Source organism: Stylophora pistillata, chromosome 11, assembly GCF_964205215.1.
Source record: "Stylophora pistillata chromosome 11, jaStyPist1.2, whole genome shotgun sequence".
NCBI classification, from domain to species: Eukaryota; Metazoa; Cnidaria; class Anthozoa; order Scleractinia; family Pocilloporidae; genus Stylophora; species Stylophora pistillata.
The window spans coordinates 29,349,931-29,370,703 of NC_142529.1; the positions used below are offsets into that span (position 1 = coordinate 29,349,931).

The 20,773-nt window shown below is 37.5% G+C and overlaps 3 protein-coding genes across 3 annotated transcripts; all 3 read right to left on the reverse strand.

Moving 5' to 3' along the window:
• Nucleotides 1-1,981: 1,981 nt before the first annotated feature.
• Nucleotides 1,982-4,117, reverse strand: LOC148721088 (melanocyte-stimulating hormone receptor-like). Its single transcript, XM_088739774.1, has 2 exons — nt 3,810-4,117; nt 1,982-3,719 (listed from the first exon to the last, which is right to left on the reverse strand). The coding sequence occupies exons 1-2, from the start codon at nt 3,819-3,821 to the stop codon at nt 2,730-2,732; spliced, it is 1,002 nt and encodes a 333-aa protein (XP_088595900.1). The 5' UTR covers nt 3,822-4,117; the 3' UTR covers nt 1,982-2,729.
• Nucleotides 4,118-4,219: 102 nt separating this feature from the next.
• Nucleotides 4,220-7,040, reverse strand: LOC148721089 (melanocyte-stimulating hormone receptor-like). Its single transcript, XM_088739635.1, has 2 exons — nt 6,048-7,040; nt 4,220-5,957 (listed from the first exon to the last, which is right to left on the reverse strand). The coding sequence occupies exons 1-2, from the start codon at nt 6,057-6,059 to the stop codon at nt 4,968-4,970; spliced, it is 1,002 nt and encodes a 333-aa protein (XP_088595761.1). The 5' UTR covers nt 6,060-7,040; the 3' UTR covers nt 4,220-4,967.
• Nucleotides 7,041-12,504: 5,464 nt separating this feature from the next.
• LOC148721090 (uncharacterized) lies at nt 12,505-19,871 on the reverse strand. The gene is made up of 12 exons (XM_088739273.1): nt 19,659-19,871; nt 18,673-18,769; nt 17,838-18,131; nt 17,518-17,591; nt 16,356-16,538; nt 15,865-16,038; nt 15,190-15,336; nt 14,785-14,886; nt 14,465-14,639; nt 14,199-14,259; nt 13,880-13,946; nt 12,505-13,723 (listed from the first exon to the last, which is right to left on the reverse strand). The coding sequence occupies exons 1-12, from the start codon at nt 19,736-19,738 to the stop codon at nt 13,678-13,680; spliced, it is 1,500 nt and encodes a 499-aa protein (XP_088595399.1). The 5' UTR covers nt 19,739-19,871; the 3' UTR covers nt 12,505-13,677.
• Nucleotides 19,872-20,773: the final 902 nt, after the last annotated feature.

A 20,773-nucleotide genomic window follows, 5' to 3' on the forward strand; every position in this document is an offset into this window, starting at 1 on the left:
ATCGACGGGGAACTAGCTGATGGACAAACCAAACGAGTGACTCTATTGCTTAAGAGATGCAAAAATTTATGCAATTCTCTGATACGGTTTAGGAGTTTATCCAGAAAATTTTCAATTTCCCCTATAAATTCTCCTTGATTATTCCGAACAGCAACTGCAGCTGAACCTCTAAACAGTTACGAGTGGGCCGAAACCAGTTTTTCTATCTCAATTAGTAGAGATAAGTTTAAAAAAAATTAGTACTTAAAGGTAATATTGTTGGCAAAACAAAGACATCGGCAATGTTTCTGTTTGACAATGCGATAAGGGAACTCTTTCTTGCCACCCTTTATAAAAGATGAATTAAGTAGTACATAAGATACATTGTCATTTAAGGGCCGATTATTAAGTGGAGATGTTCTTCCTTTATTGTATTCAATACTAAACTAAAGATCTGTATAAAGTTCAGACTTGACACATAATCAGCCTCAGCAAACTGAAAATAAAAAGTTCAAGCTAGCGACTTTATTTGGCCTAAGCAAGAGATCGTCTAAGGAAACAAATTCGTGACAATCTCCGAATGCATCAAATGATTGAAATTCTAATTTTTGTCACAGATGCCAACTTATTTCAAAATATTTGAGTTAAATTTGCCATGAACAAAGTTTTGGAGGCTATTTTTCTTGTTTTTGTATCCCCGGACTAAAATCTCAAATAAAAACCGTGACAGGATGTTAAGCTACTAAACCATGTTTTTTCAATTTTACGGAATTGGTTCTCTTGCTTTCTTCAGAATATTCAAAATGATCGTCGTTTGTAATATTTTTAATGGCGCAATGCTCTAAACTCTCCTCTGATCACGACGGTTACTACTTAAAACTGAAGGGAACAAAATAATTTATCAATTGCGGCTGGAGATCAATGGATATATATGTACGAATTGTTAAAGCGCCTCCCGAGGATTGAATCTAATTTACCTCAAGATGACGAGGATAAAAATTAAGTAGCACGTTGAGCAATAAAGCGTCAACATCAAGCAATTTCCCTAAAGAAGCAAACAAAGGTGGAAACTGCTTAACATAACATTAAATATGTCGAGAATTCTCTGTAACTACTCTAATGTTCCTGAACCACAAACATCATGATCCAAAAAGTAGCATAGAGAGGCTGGCTAACAAGACCAACCAACAGATCAGTTGTTGTCAGGCAACGGCACAAGGGTTTCGACATCGGATGAAGGGAAGATTCTTTGTGAAGGGCAACGAAGATAACAGAATCGCCAAGAAATGCTATGATGGAGATGAGTACTGTAGATTGTTAGGAGAGGATTTTTAAATTAATGTCGAAGTACACCAACCAGGGAGGGACAGAGATGTAGTTCTTAAAATGTTTTGGTCAGTGTTCCACCTCCACTGGTATTTGTTGTCGACTTCATTCTGTTTTCGTTTCCTATTTCTTAGAGTAGGGTATCCGTGATTGCAACGAGAAATATTTCGTCTAAACAGCAACACAACAACGATCACCAAAACCTTACTGAGTTCCTACATAATAATCAGATAAACTTTCTCATCATCTTTCACTCGTTTGAAAACATCACAGAGAAAATTGTCTGTTGTGACAAAAAGCCTATTTTTGTCGCTTTAACTTGTCACGTACACCTCGTATGAAATTAGAATAAAAGGGAAACATATAAAAACACCTGTAACATTAATATTGTTTTCTCTATGCGACAAACTATCCCTCTTTACTCAGCCTACGGGCAGGCACTCATTATTAACGCTTCAGTACGAGTTACTTGGCTCGTGAAAAAGTGTAAGGCCTTGAGCAACACGTGCGCAGAAGACCGACGTGCCGCTATGCTAATAACGAGGACCTGCTCGTAAGCTGGCCTAGTTTTATTGACAGGGTGTCAATCAAATGTCCATAACATTTGTGTAAAGTTAAGGCCTGACTTGTCATCAGCCACAGTCAGCTAAAAATAAAGAAACTAAAACAACCGGTTATAGTCAATTTTATTTCATACGCATTCTTAAAGTTTGTTAACATACACAAGCAAGGGAACCATATTTACATATTCATAAGCATTACGGAAAATTTTCTGATAACAAGACAAATTCGAGACTAAACGTCGACCAATGCAACTCGTTTCGCAATATGGCGTCAATAACAAGCCTCTTTCTTTAAGTTAGTAAAAAGACGTTGACTTTAAAAAACTCTTTTAACTACTCTTGGAAGTTTTATCCAGTACTTTTATATTACTAAAAGAGGATTAAACATGAAATTAAAATGCATGCATATCTTTCTTTAATTATGCCTTACCGTATTCAAGATCATTGGTAGTCAGCTAACACGAAAACTACTCTTGAAAAGAGATGGTTGGTGTTTCTATTGCCTTTCTTTCAGTTTTTTCCGTAAAATAGCTTTTTAGTGCACCCAACAAGCAATTTTTTTTAATGAATACTCGATTAAAACTGAGAGCCTCACAGGGCTTTGCGTTACAGAAATCAATAGTATTGTTCAATGATTGACATTAATCAATATATAAAACATAAATTAACGGGGAAAATATTCACAACACAAAAAACATAAATTAACGGATGAAATGTCCACAACAGACTATGTACAAACTTCGAACAACAGTATTATTTGAGCTTTTTATTTCTTTCTATCTAACAACATATTTGACGGGCGTTTTCATACAATAATTGCCGTGTAATCACTTTAAGCTTTAGAAATACTATATATATGACCTAACTCCATGGACAGCAAAGTGCTTGTCTGATTGTCTGCTTCACTGCTTGTCTTACTTCACTTATCTTCCAGCAGTAAAGGAACGGGTTTACGGTCGAGTTAAAGTGAATTAAGATAACTGCTACACACTTCAATATTACTAAGTGTGATGTATATGTTTTACTGTAAGCGATTACAATGTCCACTATAAAGTATGGTGCATAACAAACAACTAATGCCAACTGCACCCACAATGCACTGTACACTGCCTTTTTGTATCGCGCCATGTTCAGTACATTTGGTTGGCTCGGCTGTCGTTGGACATGATCTTGCACTTGAGCCTGATGATGACTGAGACCCCGAAAAATTTTTATATACGAGGCTACTGAAATAACAAGGCAAGATGGTACAACTATATGACCATACCAACTGATTATACGATAATCTAACGTGTAGCATAAAGCAGCGACACTAGATACAATCCAAAAGGTAGTTACAATGATGCATGTGCGCTTCAAAGTTACAATTTGTCTGTATCTTAGCCCCAACAGCAGGGCGAGAAGTCTGTCCACGCTTATGGCCGTCACCGTCATCAACGAAACTCCACATAATGCATTACCTGTGATGGCGATGGCGTCAAATGCGTATCGACAGAGATTCCATTGTTCGTGAACCACAGACATAAAATGAATAGTATTCAGAGGCTGCGCTACAAGGCCAACCAACAGATCAGTTATTGCCAGACAACGATACAAGAGTTTGGACGGCGGATGAAGGGAAGATTCTTTGTGAAGGGCAACGAGGATAAGAGAATTGCCAAGAAATGCTGTGATGGAGAGGAGAATGCCAACTGCTGCGAAAAGTACGTATACTGATTCTTTTTGGAGCCCACTAACCAGAGAGGGGGAGCAATTTAGTTCTCGAAATGTCTTGGTCTGTAATCTAACTCCAGCGAAATCTGTTGTTGACATTATTCTGTAATCGTTTCCTTTTTCTTGAACTGCGGTTATCTGTGATTGTAACGAGAAATATTTAATCTAAACAGCTACACAACGACGACGTACATCCTACATAATAATCGTATAAAGACTTACTCATACCTGCTTACTCATTTTAAAATCGTCAGAGAAATTGTCGCTTTAACTTGTCAGGTACACCCTGTATGAAATAGGAATAATAGGCAAATATATAAAAACACCTGTAACATTATCTTTGTATTCTTTGTGGGACAAAAAATCCCACTTAACTTAGCCTACATGCAAGCATTTATTATTAACGCTTCAATACGAGTTACTTGACCCGTGAATAAGTTTGAGGCCTTGAGCAACACGACTTGTAGGCGAAGGAACGACGTGCCATGATAGTGCCAATAACCGAGGACCTGCTCGTAAGCTGGCCTAGTTTTATTGACAGGGTGTCAATCAAATGTCCATAACATTTGTGTAAAGTTAAGGCCTGACTTGTCATCAGCCACAGTCAGCTAAAAATAAAGAAACTAAAACAACCGGTTATAGTCAATTTTATTTCATACGCATTCTTAAAGTTTGTTAACATACACAAGCAAGGGAACCATATTTACATATTCATAAGCATTACGGAAAATTTTCTGATAACAAGACAAATTCGAGACTAAACGTCGACCAATGCAACTCGTTTCGCAATATGGCGTCAATAACAAGCCTCTTTCTTTAAGTTAGTAAAAAGACGTTGACTTTAAAAAACTCTTTTAACTACTCTTGGAAGTTTTATCCAGTACTTTTATATTACTAAAAGAGGATTAAACATGAAATTAAAATGCATGCATATCTTTCTTTAATTATGCCTTACCGTATTCAAGATCATTGGTAGTCAGCTAACACGAAAACTACTCTTGAAAAGAGATGGTTGGTGTTTCTATTGCCTTTCTTTCAGTTTTTTCCGTAAAATAGCTTTTTAGTGCACCCAACAAGCAATTTTTTTTAATGAATACTCGATTAAAACTGAGAGCCTCACAGGGCTTTGCGTTACAGAAATCAATAGTATTGTTCAATGATTGACATTAATCAATATATAAAACATAAATTAACGGGGAAAATATTCACAACACAAAAAACATAAATTAACGGATGAAATGTCCACAACAGACTATGTACAAACTTCGAACAACAGTATTATTTGAGCTTTTTATTTCTTTCTATCTAACAACATATTTGACGGGCGTTTTCATACAATAATTGCCGTGTAATCACTTTAAGCTTTAGAAATACTATATATATGACCTAACTCCATGGACAGCAAAGTGCTTGTCTGATTGTCTGCTTCACTGCTTGTCTTACTTCACTTATCTTCCAGCAGTAAAGGAACGGGTTTACGGTCGAGTTAAAGTGAATTAAGATAACTGCTACACACTTCAATATTACTAAGTGTGATGTATATGTTTTACTGTAAGCGATTACAATGTCCACTATAAAGTATGGTGCATAACAAACAACTAATGCCAACTGCACCCACAATGCACTGTACACTGCCTTTTTGTATCGCGCCATGTTCAGTACATTTGGTTGGCTCGGCTGTCGTTGGACATGATCTTGCACTTGAGCCTGATGATGACTGAGACCCCGAAAAATTTTTATATACGAGGCTACTGAAATAACAAGGCAAGATGGTACAACTATATGACCATACCAACTGATTATACGATAATCTAACGTGTAGCATAAAGCAGCGACACTAGATACAATCCAAAAGGTAGTTACAATGATGCATGTGCGCTTCAAAGTTACAATTTGTCTGTATCTTAGCCCCAACAGCAGGGCGAGAAGTCTGTCCACGCTTATGGCCGTCACCGTCATCAACGAAACTCCACATAATGCATTACCTGTGATGGCGATGGCGTCAAATGCGTATCGACAGAGATTCCATTGTTCGTGAACCACAGACATAAAATGAATAGTATTCAGAGGCTGCGCTACAAGGCCAACCAACAGATCAGTTATTGCCAGACAACGATACAAGAGTTTGGACGGCGGATGAAGGGAAGATTCTTTGTGAAGGGCAACGAGGATAAGAGAATTGCCAAGAAATGCTGTGATGGAGAGGAGAATGCCAACTGCTGCGAAAAGTACGTATACTGATTCTTTTTGGAGCCCACTAACCAGAGAGGGGGAGCAATTTAGTTCTCGAAATGTCTTGGTCTGTAATCTAACTCCAGCGAAATCTGTTGTTGACATTATTCTGTAATCGTTTCCTTTTTCTTGAACTGCGGTTATCTGTGATTGTAACGAGAAATATTTAATCTAAACAGCTACACAACGACGACGTACATCCTACATAATAATCGTATAAAGACTTACTCATACCTGCTTACTCATTTTAAAATCGTCAGAGAAATTGTCGCTTTAACTTGTCAGGTACACCCTGTATGAAATAGGAATAATAGGCAAATATATAAAAACACCTGTAACATTATCTTTGTATTCTTTGTGGGACAAAAAATCCCACTTAACTTAGCCTACATGCAAGCATTTATTATTAACGCTTCAATACGAGTTACTTGACCCGTGAATAAGTTTGAGGCCTTGAGCAACACGACTTGTAGGCGAAGGAACGACGTGCCATGATAGTGCCAATAACCGAGGAGCTGCTCGCAAGCTGGCTTGGTTTCATTGATAGAGTGTCAATCAAATGTCCATATCATTTGCGTACAGTTGAGGCTTGAATCATTATTAGCCTCAGCAATCGAATAAAAAGAAGATTCAAGCTAAGGATGTTCAACCCATGTTAATCAGTCCAGAAAATTCGAATGCATACATCGATTACGAAGTTGATGTATGGCCACACATGCAAACTTATTTAAAATATTTTAATTCAACGGTGTAATTAGTAACATTTTGTGGCTCTTTTACCTCCCTTTCGTATCCGACAAAAACTAGACCAAAGAATAAGAAGAGCAAAAAATTACGAGAACAAACAACTTTCTGTTGTTTCTGTCACAGATCTGTTGTTGCCGCATAACGATACACGAGTTTCGTTGGCGGATGAAGGGAAGATTTTAAGTGAAGGGCAAAAAGGATAGGAAAATTGCTAATAAATGCTGTGATGGAAAGGAAAACTTGGACTGCTGAGAAAGAAATAAATTGCCTTTGTCGTCCATCCATCGAAATAGGGTTGCATAGAAATGAGGCTATGTTCACGCAGCGCTGAACGAGTTTTCGACCGGCTGAAAAATTCGACCGGACATTCTGTTCACACGGAATTGTGCGAAAGTTTCCTTCTGTTAAGATGGAACTGATAACCGGATGGAGTTTGTGACACCCGTCAGTGGTTTTACTATCTCCTCATGCGCACAACGTTTCTTTAACCAAGTGCAAAATGGTGTCTAGAACTGAAGAGAAAAGCCAATTCAGATAGTAGCACGGATAACGAATATTTCACTTGGACGGATGAGGAGACAGCACTACTGCTTAATGTTGCTTTATCGTATAAAATTGAGAAAGCGTGCGACTCTGAGAAAGGAATTGATCCTTGTTGAAGCGTTCCAACCGAAGAAGGGGAGTATAGCAGTTCTTCAAAACTTTTCGTTTGTGTTCCACCTCTACTGAAATTTGTTGTTGGTATTTCGTCTGACCAGTACACACCCAGCCTCGTTCAATGAAACATTGCTTCTGTAATTATATTCACTTTAAGACTTCCTCACAAGCGTTTACTCATTGATGATGCGTCAGAAAAATTGTCTTTTGTGTCCAAAAAATGAGTCTTTTTAATTAATTTTTTTTCAATTTTTTTAGGGAAATTTTCAAGCTGAATGCCTTTTGTTTTATACATGATATTAAATTTTTATGGAATTTTCTTATACAAAATTTATCAATTATATTCTTTGTAAATAATCTTGAATTAGTCATTAAACGAAGTGTGTATCCATGAGTTTTTCTTGGATTTTTACTAAACATTTTGACGTATTTTTCATCGATTTTAAAGCATTTTGTCATCTTTTTTGTAAATACTTTTAGTGATTATAGTGTATAAAGGTATTATAAGATTTTTTTTCTGGAACCTATGAAGTGCCTCAGGTATGAAATAGCAATAAGAAGAAAATGGGAAGACATCTGTGTTGTCATTTTTTTTCTAACAAGTCGACAAAAAATCCTTCTTTACCTGCATCAAATATCTTTGAAAAGGTGCAAACCAAGTGTCCATATCATTTGCTTGAAGTTAAGACTTGAATCATTTTCAACCAAAAAAAACTGGAAATAAAAGTTCAGGATAGCGATTTTAGTTGGTCTAGGAAAAAATTGGATTCGTGACAATTTCCGAATGCATTATACTATTCAAATTCAAATTTTGGTCGCAGGAGCGAACTTCTTTTAAAATGTTTGAATTAAATTTGTTATTAAATAGGCTTCCAGCTTCTTTTTCTCTTCCTTTTGCATCCCGGACTAAAATTAAAAAAAAAAAAACCGTAACAAGATGTTTTGCTTGCAAGATGAGTTGCGTTTATTATATGCACTGCCAGTTTGCCTGCTCACAAGGCAGAGAGACATTGGTTGGCTTACCTTGTTATTGCACTATTTACCCCAGAGATTTCCTGTTTTTGTATGCATTATACTGTACCAGGAACGATTTCTTCAATATGATTAGTTAAATTTCGTCTATGTTACTTGTCATTAATAGTTGTTGAGTTTCATGTTTGTAAGCTAGCACTCCCTTTCTAGCTTCATAAGGTTCCTGCTTGTTGAATAATATTAAACCACAAGAATGTTTTTCATCTTTATTTTATTAACTAGTAAGATCAACACAAGTATCTTGGAATAAAAACATGTCCAAGCTGGACAGAACTGATATCTTGCTGTACTGGTATGAACAGGAAACTATCTGACAATATCAAAGGCAAGGATAGAAGTAATTTTGAATGTTTTAAAACTACAACAGAGTGTCAAATGGGGTCGGTTAGGTGTAATCTCTGAAACATGTGATCTCTGTAATATGAGTATGTTTCGGAAGTGTGGCAAGACATTCCCGCATAGCTCTCTGAGGCTATTGAATCCATACAAAAAAGAGCCTTAAAAATTATATTCCCAAATTTTAGTTATCAACAAGCCCTAGACCAGGCAAAATTGTCATTGTTGGTAGATCGTAGGATATTCGTTTGTAAAAAGTTGATGGCGGAAATGAGGAATAAAGACCACCCCATATCTTTCTTAGCTCCGCAAGCTATAACAAGTTCTACACCTCAACAGCTCCTATGCATTGTGGAAAGCCATGAGCATCAAAAAAAATTGGCAACTGCGTCACACACTTCTTGTTCTGATTTTGGTAATCTAATGTAATCAGGCCCAAGGACGATTGAAATGCATCTGCAAACTCTTCGAACAGTTTCAGACACAGTTGACTTTCCAATGCCGAATGCATTAGCAATTTTGCAGTATCTCTCCTCGTCCGATAAATAGTACAAAGTTACAGCTAACTGCTTCTCAACATCAATTGCAGATCTCATATTTGTAGATTGCTTCTGCAAAAAAAAGGTTTGACCTTATCACACAGTTTCATGAAACTCTCCTTGGACATTCGAAAGTTTTCACGCCACTCATCCGACACGACAGTATTGTTGACAAAATTGTCTCACCAAAGTAATGTTCTCCCAGGTCTAATCCAGTGTTTTCGCTGCTTCGACGTCTTCGATTTACAGATAGATGAGCAACGATTAACTTGATTTTCTGACATTAACAAGATACCAACACGACGTCGCCTACGTGCGTGGTAAGCTCGGCATGTCCTACACATTTGCAAGATAATATTACGTAACAAAGCTGTAACATTGCCGAGTACCGCAATCACGTTCCATCGAGTACCATCTTCGTATAAAATTGTAAAACATATCATTTAACTTATAACGAATATATGAAGTTCATATATTTTGAACTGCGGTTGTAGGTACATATGATGCACGATCCTCGCAGTAGAGAGCGCTATTTATGCAATAGCGAAAATCAGACCTGAAAAAAAAAATCAGGCCTGTACGGGATTCGAACCACTGACCTCTGCGATACTAGTGCAGCGCTCTACCAATTGAGCTAACAAGCCAACTAGGAGCAGGCCGTTAAGTTGATTCGTAATAAACCCTTGAAGATAAATCAGATACAACGAATATATGAAGTTCATATATTTTGAACTGCGGTTGTAGATACATATGATGCACGATCCTCGCAGTAGAGAGCGCTATTTATGCAATAGCGAAAATCAGACCTGAAAAAAAATCAGGCCTGTACGAGATTCGAACCACTGACCTCTGCGATATTAGTGCAGCGCTCTACCAATTGAGCTAACAAGCCAATTATCTGATTTATCTTCACGGGTTTATTACGAATCAACTTAAATGGATCGTTTAGGTCCCGACCGCACCCAACTTATTGGGCCGTTTAGGCCCAACTTGTTGGATTGTTTAGGTCCCCACCGCGCCCAAGTTATTGATCGACATTCAGCACTACAAACGTCGCATAAGGAAGATTCCGACCGCATTCCATTCACTCTCACGTTTCACCCTCACAACCACTCAGTTAAATCCATCATTCTTAAAAACTTAAAACTACTTCAAAACGATCCAGAGACAAGCACTATCTTTTCGCAGCCTCCGCTCATTTCATTCAAACGCGACCAAAACATAGGCAATTTTTTGGTCAGAAGTTCCTTTCAGACTAATGACCAACCAGGCAATTTTAAATGCGCTCGTGCACGATGCAAAACGTGTCCTTACATTTACAACACTGATAAAATATCGGGATCTAAACGATCTATTAAGATCACCGATCACTTCACGTGCTCCTCCGCCAATCTAATCTATTGCATAACTTGCACTTATTGCAAAAAGATTTACATCGGTGAAACAGGCAGAAGACTAGGTGACCGATTCCGAGAACACCTTTGCGACGTGGAGAGGAATGACAAGGACACATCGAAACCAGTCGCTAGACATTTTAATTTACCTAATCATTCTTAGCAACATGTAGAAATCTGCGGTCTTTCCTTACCCTTAGGTTGCACGGAAAGCCGTAAAACTCTTGAACAAAAGCTCATCTTTCAAACCGGCAGTCTAAATCCCACAGGTATCAACGAACGCTTTTCATTCCACTAATTTATTCGTGTTTTTCTCGTTGCCATGTTCCCACCAATAAAGTAGCTCCATTTTCTGCCTTTAAAAGCACACACAACCCACAATTCCTCTATTCGCTCCGACGAAGGGCTAACGCTCGAAACGTCAGCTTTTATAATCGTAACGGTGGCCAATTTACCATTTCAACTTTGTTGATACATTCAAATTATTTCGTTACCCCCACCGACGCAGCCCCAAACAGTTTCTTTAGAAACTATCAGCCTTTATTCATTTGTAAGAATCTGTAACATATGGAACGCCTTACTGTTATAGTATGGAGATGTTCTGTATTGACTGTCCGTTTGTTGTGAGCCCGCGTAGTATGCAGCGGTAATGTTACCATGTGCTCTTATCAATATAATCTTGCTGTTGACCCGCCTCTTGTGTGCGTACTCTTTTGCAACTCCAAAAACATAGCACTTACCAGATAACAAAAGAGCAGAAAAGGAACTACCGTCTTTCGTCAAAAAACTAAAATCTTTCTTTGATCTAAGACTTAGCAAAGTTTTCAATCAAGACGACATCCGTTCCTTTAAATTAGTTTGTGTAAAATGTCGTCATTTCAATTCTCTTAGTTCTTGTACATGTTAACCAACTGGTTTTTTTTTTCTTAGCTTGGAGGCTTTGGGTTGGGTTTCAATTTTGTCTGTTTGTAGAGGATAGGGAAAGGTAATTTACCTAGTAGGGGACAACCTTGTCCTATTGTAAATTTACCTGCCTTTAGCAATTTATTACATAAATGAAAAATAATGAAATAAATAAACATATTTGTTACTTAATAAACATTTGTTTTGTTGTTCCTCATGGTTATTTGTAACTGCATGTAACGAGATATATAATTGTCTCAACTATAATCTGTAGTCCAATTTTGGTTTCAAGATGATGTCCTTTTGCATAAGCTTGACCTGCTATCGACGTTGTTTGTTCGTGTTCTTGTTTGTATCCATTTGTTTTCATAATCAATCCTAACCTGAACTAAAGATATAAAAAACTTAACGTTGAAGACACCTGAGGCTTATACAATACTTATGTATTTCAAAGGATGTCTGTATAACTCACATATTCCAGTTATACACCTTAGGACCTTTCACTTGACTTCCTAGAGCTTTTTCTTTCAGCTTTCTGAAGTCGGTAAAAAGTAGCAAATTTGCAATATATAACTGGCATATTTTTAATTTGAAACTGGGCTCTTATGGAGCGTTCACCCGGCCTTCGTATCGAGCGTTCTACTATAGCATTCACCATGTGTAAAATTTATACGAAACGACATCCGGGACCAGGGTGGGAAATTTTCGATATCGCTCCCTCCAGTGCCACTATTTGAGATATTTCTTCCTATGTTTTTCTCTACTTGAATTGTAGACATTTCTCCTTGAAGAGTTTACGTTTCTTGTTCTAAAATTGGCTTCCGTCTTTTTTTTTGTAGACCTGACTTTTGTTTTACGTGTACTTTTCTTTCGTGCCGCATTATTTTTAATAAGATCATGGACTTACGATAACGTCTGTACGTTTTTACTTAAACGGCTCCGTACATAACTCTGCTGTTTTCTACTTTTCTGAGAGGAACGTTTAAACATCGTCACTGGTACTCTGCTTGGTTTACGATTACGTTTATAGCCATGGCATTCACACAAAATACGAGTACAATTATAATATACATACTTCGCATGACGAGATCTGAATTGTACTTTTTATTCACACTGTAACATCATTATGTTCAAGTACATTAGTCATACTGACAACTTTTTCAAGTAGATCACAGTCATCAAGAATTCGCTACCTTTCTATAACATCAAGAAATGGTAAGATGTTCTAGTCCTCTCGGATAGGGACGAATAAAAAAATAGTAATAAAAATAATAATAAAGAGTTTTTAACGTGGGGAAACACTTAGCAGGTTTTCCACCAAACAACTGAAACAAATAATTCAAATTGAAAATAACATTATTAAGAATCCCAACTGACCGAAGGCAAACCATTTAGCTATATTACAAGCATGGCCGAGGATTTAAAACTCGGGGCTACTAAGAAACAAATCCAAGTAGTGGCCAGGGTAGGACTTGAACCCGGGAGCGGCGGATCGCAAGTCCGACACGCTGACCACTCGACCACGCTGCCTTCGTTCATTTTCCACACACGAGTTTACTGTGTGATGGATGTCCTCCCCTGGGGTGGGATGGGTGGGATATTGGGCGCACTTAATTTGGAGCCTCGCTCTGTTGTGCGACCCTCACCACAGTCTGGTGAAAGTGATTAAATAAATAAAAAGCCCGAGTAATGAAATCCAGAGATGTCTTTACCGTAGAAGTTCAACCTGGTATCGTCTCGGTTGAATTTATTTCAGTTCCATGTATACTACACTCTTGAATAAAAGTATCCGTGGTAATATGATGGATAAAAGAACTCTTTGCAAACTAAATATCTCGTAATTAACCCTCACATCTCGTAAAGATTTCGTTGGGAGAAGTATTTTGGTTAAATAAATCAGAACAAGGCAAAAACTAATACTTTCTATAAACTAAATTACTCTAAGATGACCTTCATTTTTTGCAAACATATAATGTTACTCACACTTCCCTGTCCGAGAGTGTCGGTTACAAAATGAAGCTTTTTCAAACGGTTTCACGAAAGCTCGGTGATGTCTGCTTTTCTTATATAATTACCCTTTAACTACAACCAATCGACTTGAACGCATTTGATATTGCATTTTGCTATTAGATCTGACTGGCCACTTCTACGTCCTCTCACTTAGTTTTCAGTGACCCTTCTTTTGGTTTCCTTGCGAAAATGGAGACTGGGGACATATTCCCAACGTAGTCACGTGGGCACACAGAGGTTCCTTCATCAGCTTCCAGGCCTCATCTGTTTCACCATCTTCCTCATCATATTTCTAAACAAAAAATACAACAAAAGAGTTCGAGTGAAACTGCTGAAACAGTTGAGGGTGAGCGCAGGTAAGTAGGTCTTTTGGAAAGCCTCTCTGTTGTTTATAGGAGACAGGCTGATGGCAGGAAAGAGAGGGAATTTATAAAGGAATAATTGTTACCGGATCGCATTGAGTTTCTCTTCCACCGACTCCCACGGATTGCGTTCTTCACTGAATTCAAGAAGCTCTAGAGACAAAGCCAAGATCAAGTCTAAGAACATAAAGAACCTTACCAGCTGTTAAGGCATAAGAATGCAAAATTATGATGTTTCCTTTTTCAATTGTGTATCAAACTGAGTGGATCGCCTACCTCAGCTCCAGAGGGTTAGAAAATAAGAAACAAGATTATAATAAAAAACCTTGAGCTTTAATTTCAGGTTGCTACATATTTAAATACAAGTGGTCGGGAGGCAGTCCTATTCAAATACTTCACACATACCTTGCGCGAGTTTCATTTCGCTGATCCAGTCACCCTCTTTGTAATACTTTACACGCAAATTCTGCATATAAAAGAAAAATATAAAACTAAATCAACCATTTGGCTCATTCCTCAGTTGCAGAGGAATGCAAGTATTCATGAGCTCCTACTTTCCCTGCCAGTTTGTTTTTCCCTGACGGTCACACTTACATGTAACACTAACGCACGCTGCCATTTAGCGTTAACCATGAACGCTGGCGCGCACTAACAGTGTTATGCTTACTTACCAGGAAAGGAAACCTTTCCATGCGAGTTAGCTGTAAAATACGATCTACATCATATTCTAAATGAGCGACTTTCTTAGCCTGTGTGTAGGTTGTACTCATCTGCGCAATGAGAATGTTGAAGAGAATCACAATCACAGTCCCCATGTGGGTCATCATCAACAAAATAGAGAGCCAGCTGCCAAAAGAAAAAAAATGATAGGTACTCATGTCATTAAATTCACTTTTACGTTTAGTGCAACAAAGTCTTCCGACAGCAGTGAAATCCAAACAAATCAAAGGAGAGGAAACATTTTCGACTTGTTAGAGAAATTTCAACTTACTTGAGATTTGAGTAGTCGGCAGCTATTGGTCGCTGTTCAAACAGTGCGCGAAAGCTTCTCAATAACACATCTCCGAGGTCAGTAATGTTAAGAGAAAAATATCTTTAGGCTAGGCTAGACTGCAACACATAAACCGTACTGCCACACAACCTGGAGTCTGCGCTCGACAGCCGGGCGTGTAAAAGCTACAAAAAAGTGAACGGTTTATTAGGGCTAGATTCAACGTGACTGAGGTTGAATTAAAATTTAAGACATTTCGTTAAGCTTCCTTTAGCAGTAACACTTTTGCGGTGTTACCATATACATTTGATTCAACCGAAAGAACGCACTACGAAGGTTAAACAATCAAATGACTCAACAGTAGTGTTAAATAAACATATTTCACAAAGAAAGTATAGGACACACCTAAACTGTTGGTTTTCAGTGGAGTAACAGAGTGATAAAGACAAAGCACCACAGAAGGAAAGAAAGATCACAATAAAAACTGCCATGGATCTCGTGACGTCATGTAAAATGATCTTAGCCAGGGTATGTGTGTATAATCCTGTTGTCCTAGAAAAGATCAATGGCTTTGTTAGATCAAAGAAACAGATTTACGAGGCACTGAAATATCAAAATCCTTCAAAAGTTTTCGCAAATAACAATAATTTTCGAAAGTCTTCCAAGAACTTTTAAGGGGGAATAGACGCGAGGTTATGCATCTCCATGGCGACCAAGAGGCCGTTTACACCAAGCTTTCCATGAGCTTAAAATGTTTCAACATTACATTCTACCTCTTCTTGAACTGCTGATGAAGAATAACATAATAAATTAAGGATGATTATCGGACTTTCTCCTCTCGACAATTTTTTCGTTCATTGAGAAATTAATTGAAAAAAACTTCTGAGAGCCGTCATCATGTTTCCAAAATGGTAGAATTGGTCATGCTGCTGCATTTCTTTGTAAATTTAACCTTTGAGGCTCGATCACCAAAAACTAAAATCAAAACCAATTACGTGAGTAAAATTCACAGAAATGATTCCCATTATTAACATTCCTTATTCTATTCTGGAAACGTTCCGAAGAAACCTTTCAGTTTACCTCGTCAGGCAAGAAAACTTAAAGATCCTCAGGAAGTTGAACAAGAAAGCTAAAGATGCCACCAGCCACTGAGCTTTACTTTGTGTGTACCGTAAGGGTATTATACACAGAATCAGCAGCAGGCCTAACCAGTCAAACAGGGTCATCCACTCTGTGAAGTACGAGTTCCCCTCTCTAAAGGAAGTCAGACAAAATAAAGGTTTTCATTCAACTGATTAATCCCTGTGTTTTTTCACCTTCCCCAAGGTCCCACCAATTTTCTATAATCGAACCACACACCACCTACAATTCTTCCACTTACTTTGACATAAGGACGAAAGGCTCATGCTCGGTAATGAATGTGTGCTAATTAACTCCACCTCTAAACTACTCTGAAGTCTTCCTTCCTAATCTATATGAACTTTTGTGTGGAGTAAAATGTCCTGTCGATATTTGATAAAACATTATGGTGTCTTAGTCTGATTTCACACTCACTAGAATTGCATACTTACATTCTCATTTGATTAATTTCTTCACATATGTAAAAGACCACCATCATAAGGGTGAAAATCTCACAAAACCCACGCAGTGAATCTGCTTCACCCCCATACTGGGTGGGGTCCACTGTTGTGGAAGCATGCAGCAGAGAATGTGACAAACACAGCAAGAAGGTCACATAAAATGCTGCTTGAAGGCTGTGGGAAAAACGTGGAAAGTTTTAAGTTAGAGTTTTAAGTTTAAGTTTAATTCATTCGCCACAGGAAAGGCAGAAGAGAGGAACAGAACTTTCGTTTCAATTGACACCTAACCCCTTTATTACCCACCCATCCCACCCCGTGAGGACATCCATTACACAGTAATCTCGTGTGTGGGAAATTAACGTCTCCTACCCCAACCCTGCAGGAGACGGGACCTCCATTTATCGTCCCTATCCGAGAAGACTAGAAAGTCTAACCATTTTCAGATATTATTACAAAGGCAGCACTTTCTTCTCAGTTAATTAAAGACCCTGAATGTTGGTCCGGCCGGATTTGAACTCACGACCCCCCGCACAACAGTCCGGCGCTCTACAAATTGAGCTAACCGGGAGGCGGTTAGCTCGATTGAAAAGAAGGTGTAGGGTGTAAACTTCAAATTGTATTTGTAAATTTTTATGTCATACACCACTTTCATAAATGGCTGCCAGATCGATATTGTTTTGTTTAAATTCAAATTAGTCTCACTAACCTTGCTTGAGATAATGCATTCTTTGGAATTTTGAACAGGAGAACGAGGCCAGAAAGGCTAATTTAAATTTAAACAAATGAGTATCAATCCGCCAATCATTTATGAAAGTGGTCAATTACTTGATTTTAACTCCAATTATTTTTCATGGAGGATAGCACTACGTATCCTGACATCTAACTTTATCAAAAACCTATCATTTTCTTCTTGGTAGAGGTAAGAGATGGGAACATCATTGATTTCTCATTTCTCTAAAAGTCCACAGTGGAGACAACTTCTTTGAGGATAAGATCCTAAGATTCTTCTGGTAACTTGGTTAATTGTTGTGATAACTTGTCTGATTTACCAGATGCATCTCACCCACTCCCCCCCCTTTATTGAACTCAATCCCTAATGCCACTGAGTGTTCACCCCTGTGATTTCCTATGCATAAACATGCACAAAGTGTACCTCAGAAAAAAGTGTCCATAACTTTTCCATTTTATTTTCACCAACATTCTAACCACAGGATGTTGTAAGGCCTCCTACAAATGAAAACCAAGCATGTTTTGTGTTAGAAAAAAATGTGAATGTGATTACAAGTACAGCTCAAAGATAACTTTTGATAAGATATTTTAGTTTTGGTTCATCCCATGCTCACATTTTTTATGAGAAGTAGTTTCAATGCTGATCAAAATAAAAATTTAATATTGCTGTTAACTCTGTCCCATCTCCCATAACCTAAAGCTAAGAAAAGGTAAGCCAGTAGATTTGCAGGCTTGTAACTTCACCTTGTTTTTGCTCTTTGCAATCACATGTAAACAGGACCTGTCTCTCCAGCTGAAATGGTTGTTGCCTGTCTGCATTTCTCTGCCAGGGGTTGTATTGAGCTTGGGAGGGCGTCCTCCCTCGTCGCCATCCAAGATATGATAATAAAAGTGATAATCTATGGGATCATCTGTGATTGTCCTCCAAGCTCCTTCAATTCCTTCTTTCTCATGTTCATTTTTGTAACTGTCTTTACGTTTTGGAAGATGTGGCCAGTGAGGATTCACCATCTGGTCTAGCAGAGCCAAAGTCGTTTTCTGCCCAAAACAATATAATCATATAACATACACACACACACAAACAATGCAATATAACTATAAAATTTATACATTAGGATGTGTATAGAATGACAAACTCCAAGAATGTCATACATTAGCCCCCTCTCTATTGGACTTCTCTCCAGTAAATCTAAAATAAGAGCTGCTCCTCAATGAGTCTTTTTCCTTCCTTCCTTTATTACCCATTGACCTGAAAGCCTTGGAAATTTTCATTAGTCTCAATAATAGGACAACTTCCTGTCATGCAAAAAGGTCTCCCTTATTTTAGCAACCCTGCACATGATGCCTATAGGTATATAGCTCAGTCCAGGTTAGTTAGGATTAGGTCATTTTTTTCCATATATTTACACATTTGTATACCTGTAACATAATTTATTTAGACTACCGTATTCTTAAGTACTACATAACCTTAGATACGACACTACCTTACTAACAGAGTGCTTTATTCTTATATTATAATAAGTTAGATATTCTAATTTAAATGATAATATATGTTAAAGCAAAATTATAAAATTCTCACCTTCATTCTAGGATTTTCAATGACAAACTTGAAACTAAAGAAGGATGGTTGAGGTTCTGTCATATCATCTGGCCTCCAAGAAAATAAGCTTTGGACTCTGGGATTAAAAGGTAAAGAGATATTGTCTAAGATTGTATTGTAACCATTCTCTAGGTTAGGTTTCAAACAAAACATATTCTTTTTTATCTTATCAATGCATCCTCTTTTGAGTAAATAATTGGCTCACTACTGACACAGTAACTGTATGTAACTGTTACAGAGTCAGTCAATGATTAGACATATATATATATAAATGTAAAAATGTAAAAACCTTATCCTTGAATCGGAGAGTGCTCTACAATCATATGGAGCTTTGTAAACGATTATTTAGGAAAATAGAAATTAAAACTTGCTACTACAGATCTGTTTCGAAAGGGTTAAAAGTCCTCTACCTGACGAGAGAGGACTTTTTAACCCTTTCGAAACAGATCTGTAGTACCAAGTTTTAATTTTTATTTTCCTAAATAATCGTTTATATATATGATTATATGATCCAATCCTGATATCCTTGAACCTTCAATGGAAACTGAAAGAGGTTTAAGTTATTGAGAGTTTGACTTATCCGGAGTACAAAACAAGGGACCAAATAAGGGAAAAATAGTCTTACATATTTTTTCCATTTCTTCAGTATACATTTTAATGAACTTTAGCGAGGGTTTGAGTCATCCAGATTTGACTGTTTGTGTACATAACTTAAATTATTTGCTACTGCATAAATAAATTAAATTAGTAATTACAAACAATAGATTCAATCAAATTATTCAATTGAAACTTAGAGTTATTATATACCTCTATAAAAATACAGGCTAATTAACATCTTAGGCCAAGCAATCATTTGACTTCATAAGTATAATTGCAAGTTTAGGCCCTCATAATTCTTGCAAATCATATTGTAGCCCAATTCAAAGTTATACTTATATCTTAAGTACCATTTTCTCTTTATATACCTTTCATACCACATCATTCGTATCAAATATGCTGCCACCTCATCTTTCTCTGCCAATAAAGCCATCTCAACTGGAACCATGGCTCTTGTTGTCCTTGGTCGTAATGTCTCTATCGAGAGCAATGATGGACATTTCTTCACAAGTGTTTTGGTTACTTTTAAAAATCCAAGTTCTGCAGCATAGTTAGTCTCCCTCGCAGCCGTTTTTAGTCTCGTCACGCAACGCTTCTCCCCACAAACGGCTGCTCACATTCGAACAACATTCCTTTCCGCTACTTCAACCAATCACTATTTGGGTTACATATGTTGAGAACTGTACGCGCCAAAGTAGTCTAACCAATCATATTGTTTGTTTTATCTTCGAGTTCAAAGCTTTGAAAATGGCGTCCTTTGAAGAAGCGTTTAATGTTGTTTGTAATACATTTCGAATTCCTAGTTTAAATGTGCAGCAAAAAACTGGAATTAGGAAAATAGTTGAGGAAAGAAAGGATGTATTTGTCAATCTTCCTACTGGTTTCGGGAAATCTCTCCTGTATGAAGCACTACCACTCTTGTTTGATCTTACCTCACAAGAGCCTGGTCATATTGTCGTGATTTCTCACCGTTGGGGAAAGCCTTATGAACGACCAAGTGTCCCATTTGAGGGAGCTAGGGCTAAAAGCTGGTAACTTAAGTTCACTTGAGGGTGGTTAACGCACTCGTGTCGAAAGCGGCGAATATTCCTTAGTTTACGGATCCCCTGAAGCGTGGTTAAGGAACGAACGCTGGAGATTTATGCTGACGAACTCTGTGTATTCCAAAAAACTCTGTGCCATTGCCGTCGATGAAGCGCATGTTGTAAGGCAGTGGTAAGTGTTTCAATAAAAACGAGTCTGCAGCAAAATGTTATTTTACATGTATGTTTTAAATTAAGCAGTATAAAGGAAAGGACAATAAGAATGTAAATATTGTAAATAGAAAATGTAAATAGTTTAGTCAATGTTAGTATTACACTGTGGTCTTATTTTGGTTATCGTTATTTTATTCTGTCTGTGTTATATTACACATGATCACCTGTAAAAATATTGTGTCTAAATACAAGACATTATCATCGTAGTATACACTTCTGAATGCTTC